Raw genomic sequence first — 8,100 nt, 5'->3', positions numbered from 1 at the left:
TTCGTACAAACACTAATTCTGATGGACTGGGACCAGAAATTGATCAATCCATCAATCCATCCTCTTTAAATGACTCAGCTTGCCTCTCTTCTTTGATCAAGTTACATACTGATCATAATCTGTAGCTATGCTTTACATGGCTGGGATGGCAAAAATAAGCTTGGCATTCTCACTGACGCTGCCCCCAATTTCTTTCCCCCAACCTGTCTCATACTGGAATCATCACAACCGATATTCTGTTTAATCTGATTTTGAAATGACCAATTTGTAAGGCAATGCTTAACCTTTTCAGCATTGCATCACTGCATTTAGAATTTTTTTGCTTTGGGATACTGGAAAAGCATTTGTTTTCTATCATGTTCTTCATGTTGTTAACATCATGAAAGTATGTTGAAGTGACAGGAGAGTAAGTTCACTTACACTAATAGTTTTCAATTAGTTTACAGATTTGAAATGTAATTCACCACATTATTTATGGTTCAAATGTGTTTGTGTATATAGAATAAAATAAACAATTAAAAACACAATTCCAAAGTGGTAATTTGGGGCATCCTAGAGTCCTTGTGAGTCTATGTGCCAGACATACTCTACATAATGGTGCCTCTATGTAAATATACAGTAATGCATTTCAGAAAAAAAAGCGGGCAAAGACAGTGGCATAATTCACTTCCTTTTCACTGCCATTGGAATCAGTCTATGAAGGCGGTGGAGCACAAGCAGCACAAACATCCTCATAATCAGGTTCCTCTCTTTGGAAATTCTGGGAAAGGAAGATATTATAGTATTGTGAGAGGTTATTATTTCAGTCTGAAGTAATTTCAGAATCATGTTTTTAGATTTTAGATTTTCACGGTTCTAATATTTGTTACACTGTAAATTTTGGTCCTATATGGAGACCATGTAACTTTGGTAAAACAAAGCAAAAAGGCCCATTCTGATTATGTTAAACTGAGTTTTTAACTCTGTTCAGCTGTGCTGTATGATTGGTGTAACCTGAACACGTACCAGTTTTCAGATGCTATGGTTTGGACTTCTGCATCAGTAATTTTTTTTGCTGCTGAAGTGCCATGAAATATAAAAATAAATGTAAAATTATCAACATTGAAAAGAGAAGCTGCGAAAAATACCTTTCAAAGTACATCACAACTTAATGATTGACTTAAAACAGAAAACTTAACTAAGTTAATGTACTGTTTCTGACAAACTTTATAAAAACACACATAAGAGCATCATGAAAGCAGCATGTGGAAGCTCATAGATTAAAATGAATACAATAAGTAGATATAATTTATTATCAATATCAAGATTAATTAGCATTCACATTTTAGGAATGAAATAAACGGTATGTGAATCAATACTGAATGCATTTTCTAACAATTTATTCTAACAAATTATGTTTTAGAATTAAAATTAAAAATACAAATAAAATATTTAGTGATTTCTATTGTTCATTCATCTCAATGAACACCAGGAATCAGATCATTAGACCCAGGGCCATAACTAGTGGGGTGAAAGGTGGTGACGATTAAAGGCGCCCCTAAAATTTTAACTGACTGCCCGAGGCCAGCATAAAAAGACGTCCTGCTCATCGTCATGAAAGCCTTTCAATTGCATGTGTTTTAAGTCTTGCCAGTTTAAAGATACAAAACATTTTAAAACATTCATACTCAAGACACATGCTATTTACATTTGATTATTCAGTTTCTGTACCTGGACACTTACAAACTTGACAAAAAAACGTAAACATTGTTTAATTTGTATATTTGTGCAATTTACAAACCCCAGCTATGGACCAGATTATTCCATTTATTGCTAAATGTAAGCGATCCAGAATGATCTGGGCTGCGTTTCCCAAAATCATCGAAAGCCTAAATTAATCATAGCTCCATTGGTGGCAATGGGTCTATGATGTACTTAGGCTTACAGTGCTTTTGGGAAATGCAGTCCTGGGCCTTAGCAGTAATGGATCTTTAAAGGGGTCATGAATTTATATATACCGTATTTTTCAGACTATAAGTCGCACCTGAGTATAAGTCGCATCAGTCCAAAAATATGTCATTATGAGGAAAAAAACATATATAAGTCACACTGGACTATAAGTCGCATTTATTTAGAACCAAGAGAAAACATTACCGTCTAAAGCCGTGAGAGGGCGCTCTATACTGCTCAGTGGTAGACTATAGGAGCACTGAGCAGTATAGAGCGCCCTCTCGCGGCTGTAGACGGTAATGTTTTATATTGGTTCATGTTTCTTAGTTCACTTCTCTTGGTTCATGTCAAATTAATTTTGCTAAATAAGTCGCATCTGACTATAAGTCGCAGGACCAGCCAAACTATGTGTGAATTATAGTCCGGAAAATACGGTAATTTTGCTAATGTTTTGATATGTGAGAAGTCATTGTCCTATAAAGTCTTTGCCAGTCCAAAAACAGCTTTTATTGAAACCAAACTCAGAAAATGACTTTCAGATTTTGTCATTTTATTATGACGTAATAGTGTAACAAAACCCTGCATCTGCAGAATAAAATCAACGCCTACTTCTAAATCATCATGTCTTAGGCCCCGCCCACTGGAGCATTAGTGAGATGAGAAGGAGAGAAGAGCAATACACGATCAATGGACGAAAAATAACATTACTTTCCAAAGAAAAAGTTATTATTTATTTTAAACTACGTGGATGTCTAAGTAGAGCATTATATATTTGTTCGGTGCATTTCACTGTAGATTCTTTGGTTAATCAGTACTGTTTTGATGCAGGCTTTGCAAACAGACTTCTACTCTAAGATTATGGACCTGACAATTAACCGTGTTCATTTTAATGCCTAATCTTAAGGCTGTCAATAACAAAGTGCGAGTTTATATTCAGTGACGCAGTCTACACTGCACAATGAATCTCTTATTTACATTTTGTTAGCATTGTTAGTTGTGAATTTGTGAAAGTGCAAAACTCAAGTTGCAAATTATGAGATCACTGCATTCATGTGCTCAACGGCATCAGTTAATGATCCCTTTAAGATCTTATCCTTTTTTTTAGATTGTTTAAGTGTGATAATGGGTACTTTTATATTAAGAGATTTAAAAAAAATAAATACCACTTACATGTATAAATAGCTACATATTAAATAAAGTAAAATACCTATTTTTGCTGACAGTTCCATAGTAATATACAGTTGTAGTAGTTTCGGATGGGAACGGGAAAAGGTAGAAAGGATCTGTTTCACTTTGTTGATCAAATCTTGGCTTGATGATTAACCTGCAAAATTAAAATAATAATATGGAAATTGTATAAAAAAATGTAATTTAGAGGAAAATAATAATGGCCACACACTAAAATCACCAAATAGAGCTGCTGCTTCACAGGAACAATACATTTAATAAATGACGAGCTGTATCATGTATGTCTTTTACATAGATGTTGTTCTTAGTTGCATATGATCCATCAGATTCATTAAACTCAAAAACAACTTTGCAAATTTTGTATGAGTATTTAAAAGTAATGCTTTGAAAGAAAAGAATAAAAGAGGACCTATACCTGTGTATCAGGAAGATGGTCGCACCAGAGAGAATCAACAGGAGAAAGATGATGTGATAGAGCATGAGAAAGTTGCCTAAATTGAGAGGGTTAGAAAACAGATGATTCAAAAACAGTATTGTGCATCAAATTGTAAACTGACCTTGGCTGTGATTTATTGGGATTAAATTTTTTATAAATTATCATTAACAATCTAGCAGTCTATGATATTATTCAAAGGAGTTATTCAAGTGAAGTGATGCAAAATGTATGAAGCATATGTGCAAATTAAATTACATTATTTCATAATTTCAGTTATTTGATAAATGTTATTTAATACTCACTGCTGATAAATAACTTGATGCTTTTGGATTGTGATTTTCCGATAGCATTGGCTGCTGTACAGTAATACATTCCTGGGCTCTTTTGCCAAACAGTGAAGTTCTGCTGGTGTGATACTACCGTGGTGTTATCCTCCTCTCTGTACCATTTGTACTCCGTGACGGCAGGATACGCATCTGCACTGCAGGTCAGACGGACTGGAATCTCCCAATTCCACTGAGTTAAAGTTGTCATGTTATGGACAATATTCATGTTTGGAGCATCTATAGAAAACAGGCAAACGGACATGAATATTTATAATTACCATATGGGAAAAACAATGATTATGCAATTTATTGTAATAACTGAATGTCATAGCCAACAACAAATTTGAGCAGTGTACTATTAAACCATTCATTTAGCTATCATGATAAACTTATACTATTTAAGATAACTAAAAAACTTTGGACAATCTCATATCTGTCAGTAAAGTCCAAGTTCAATGATGAAGAACATTTTTGCCTCAAAAAGCTAAAGTTTGTCTTAACTAGAAGAAAAGAGTACTCACACTTGACCTTGATCTCTACAGATGTGGATTCTGTTTTTCCAATGGAATTATGAGCAATACAGACGTACTGACCAGAATCAGTGACTTTCAGAGAGGTAAATTGTAGTTCCTGTTCATGTCCGACAGTGTTTATTCTCCCATTAAAGCGTTTCTTCCACTCATATGAGGATGGAGCAGGTTTGGAGTGAGCCTCACATGTAAGGGTCAGCTCACTCCCAGATTTCTGTTCTCCTTTAGAGCTTACACTCACATTTTTAGGTGCATCTATACACACATGATATATAAAAAGATCCAAATTATTTAGTTGAAGTAATCCTATTAATCAGTTTGGTCGCTTTCAAGGAAATTAAAACATCTCATACCCCTCAAAAGTCCTTCAAATGTCTTTTAAATAATTGCACATATTTCAATTTTGATCCTTACTTACGCAACACAATTAGCTCTCGTTTAGTTTCTGAATTTCCTTCTGAATTTTCTGCTTTGCATGTGTACATCCCTGCATCTGACTCAGAGACATTGAAGTATTGTGTAAACATGTTTGCAGATGCAGTGCTGTTCACTCGATTCTTCTGAACAGATTTCAGATCACCCCGAGGTCCTGTCACTGTGAGCTGTGAGTCAGGAAAGCTTTGAACCGAGCAGATAATGGAGATCACTTCAAACTCTCTCACTTCCTCCTTCATGATCAAACTGAGATTAGATGGAGGATCTGAAGAGTTCAAAAGAAAAAGTGACAAAAAATATTTGGCTATTCATGAAATCATCAACTTTGATTAGTTAAGATATAGATTTTAGAGCGAAACAGACTTACAAAGCACACCAACTGTAATGGTGTGTGATCTTGTGCCAATAGTGTTGGTAACATCACATGTGTACTGCCCTGCATGTTGAATGGTCATTTTCAAAATGTTTAACTGTCCAGTTTTTACTGATAACGGGAAAGAAGACAGTCCAGGTTTGTGCTTCCATGTGTACATGAGTGACGGAGGGTTAGCATCAGCTGAGCACGTCAAAGTCAGTGGAGTGCCCACTTTTACAGAGGCAGAGCCCTCGATTTTGATGTTTCTTGGTGAATCTGTGAGAACAGCAAAACAAATATTCAGAAGAGCATCACACTCAGTAAAATATAATATTAACACGTTTTGGTAAGAATATATTATTGTAACTTATTTATGTGAAGAGATTTATCCTCTAACATGCGTTTCCATTTAAAGCATTTCAGCATTTTAATTAGTTTATTCTGCAGAAGTTTTGCAAATTACAATGAGTAATGTTAACTTTTATTATCATAACTTTAGTTTGATATCAAATTTAGCAAACAAACCATTAACACATTTGTTTGAAGGAATAAATAAATAATATAACGTGCTATAAATAATGCAATACTTACACATTACAGAAACCCAGAGGTCACCTGATTTCACAGTTTTTATCCCATTATCAGCCTGACAATAGTAAGATCCTCTGTCCTCTGCAGTAACTTCACTGATGATGAGTGTCTCGCCAGTTTTATACAGGGCTTGGGAATTTTTGTACCATGTAAACTGATTGACTGTTGGGTTACTGTTCTGGACTGAACACTTGAGTTTTAGTTTGCCTCCCTCTTTGAGATCTGTAACACTGACCAGAGGATGAACTGTGACGCCTTGTGGACCATCTAAAAAATGTAGTGCACAGTCACAGGAAATGCATGTTTAATAAATTAAAATTTAATTATTTTAACAAATGAATCACTGAAGTTCATAATCTTATGCCTTTCTTCAAAGTTATCTGTTCACATAAAACATTATACTCACACTTCACATCAATTCTAATGCTATTTGATTTATTTGCTCCATGCTTGTTTTCAGCTTCACAGTAATATTCTCCACTGTCTTCCTGTTTCACATTAATTAGTTTCCAGACAGACATTTGTTGAGCTTTTTCTGTTTTCTCGTTTCTGAACCATGTGAAGCTGACATCAGGGCGTCCTGCACTGCTGCAGGAGAGAGTGACTGAACCTCCCTCCTTTACATCTTCAGAGCTCACGGTTGCCTTTGTGTCTTTAGGAGCATCTAGAGAAGAAAAGAGATGAAGACAGTTGCTGTGAATAATGCTCAGTCAGTGACTGTGTACAGTAAATGTTCATAAACACATGATGTACACACTCACATTCCACAGACAGTGTGATATTTCTGATCTGGCAGCTGTCCTCACTCTTCGCTGGACGACAAGACAGAGTGCGGTTATCATCTTTCCATGTCACATTGAGCTTTAATTTGGTGACCTTTCGGTCTCCTCCTTCCTCTTCAGTCAGTCCGATCATATGAGTTGTCAAGGAGGAAATCCACTCTTGCTTTTGTCCTGATGTATGGATGAGCCATTCAGGATAAGAATCACAGGAACCAGATGTGGAACAGCGAACAGTCAATTCTTCTGACTCTTGGAGTGGATTTATCAGCTCTGATGGTTCAATGTGCACCTTACAAGGATTGTCTGGAATCAAGAGAGGAATATGGAGTGAGAACAAGTGATCCAGAACAAAGAAATCTATTATTATATTATATTATTATCTTAATATAAGATTTTTTTTTTATAATTCAGTAGAATTATAAAAAAGAAGTGACCAAAATCAAGGCTTTGTTGCATAATATTCATAAGTCATATGACGGGTTTGTGTACATTAATAACTGATGATCTACTCTGTTGTAGTTTTATTTATGTGATTAAAATAAATTTACTCATATTGGAGCATTGTGATTTATTATGAGACATGAATACCAATGCATCTTCATGAAAACTTCAAATATATTGTGAGGTCATATGAATGTTATTTTTTATTTATTATTACTTATTTTTTGAGCACAGTCAGATTAAAGGTTCATTGTTTAAAAAAAACAGCAGCATTAACTTTCTGTTAAACCTGTTTCGTGGATGAAAGAAATATGGGTAGACACAACGGTAAATAAATGATGGCATAACTTTTTATGTGAAAACAGCCTTTAAGACAACACATCCAATGAATCCCATAAAAAAGAAAAGAAAAATGAAAACATCAAATTAATCCTGTTCAGTAAATCATTGCTCACCTGTAACCGTGAGAGTCAGAGCATCACTCATGAACTTTCTCGTGGAATAAATAAATCTAAACATGTATTTCCCACTGTCTGTCTTTTGAAGATCGGTGATTCTTAAATCACATTTTATCCAGTTGTTATCCTGCTGTGTTTGCTGCTTCAGTGATGTTGCATTGATGATGTATTCAGCTCTGCTGGAGTAATCTGATGACTGGGGACGTTCCCTTGTGTTACTGTATACAATAGTCCCGATATACATTTGTGACTCATATTTTGGATCTTTAAACCACAACAGTGTAGATGTTTCGTCATTTTCTTTTTTGTAAGCACAGGGGATGGTCACACATGATCCTTCTTTAATTTCTACTGCTTTTTCAGGCACAATTATTAACTTTTCTTTTGAGCCGGTGCAGAAGACCATAAGAAGAACTGCAGGAAAAACAACATCAGTGATACTTTCATTTATATTGATAAATTAGGACAATCAATAAAAACAATTAGCATTCAGTATAAAATAGAGACAATACACACCAAACAGAAACAGATGAATCCCTTCAGGAACCGTCATTCTGTCTGCTGCTGATGAAATTAAGACAGTTATATTATTCCGTTGAGCTCCAGTGTCTTCAGAACAAACTCTGACA

General features: G+C 35.1%; 1 protein-coding gene across 1 annotated transcript; it reads right to left on the bottom strand.

Moving 5' to 3' along the window:
• Positions 1–8,100, bottom strand: LOC113099163 (B-cell receptor CD22-like). The gene is made up of 13 exons (XM_026264249.1): positions 7,988–8,100; positions 7,469–7,885; positions 6,552–6,875; positions 6,197–6,454; positions 5,791–6,057; positions 5,212–5,475; positions 4,828–5,109; positions 4,401–4,664; positions 3,856–4,116; positions 3,533–3,608; positions 3,137–3,253; positions 1,006–1,057; positions 1–760 (listed from the first exon to the last, which is right to left on the bottom strand). The coding sequence occupies exons 1-12, from the start codon at positions 8,022–8,024 to the stop codon at positions 1,039–1,041; spliced, it is 2,586 nt and encodes an 861-aa protein (XP_026120034.1). The 5' UTR covers positions 8,025–8,100; the 3' UTR covers positions 1–760; positions 1,006–1,038.

This window comes from Carassius auratus, unplaced genomic scaffold (assembly GCF_003368295.1).
Source record: "Carassius auratus strain Wakin unplaced genomic scaffold, ASM336829v1 scaf_tig00216878, whole genome shotgun sequence".
Taxonomy (NCBI): domain Eukaryota; kingdom Metazoa; phylum Chordata; class Actinopteri; order Cypriniformes; family Cyprinidae; genus Carassius; species Carassius auratus.
Note: the sequence above shows the minus strand (reverse complement) of the source record. Positions and strands in the feature narration are given on the sequence as shown.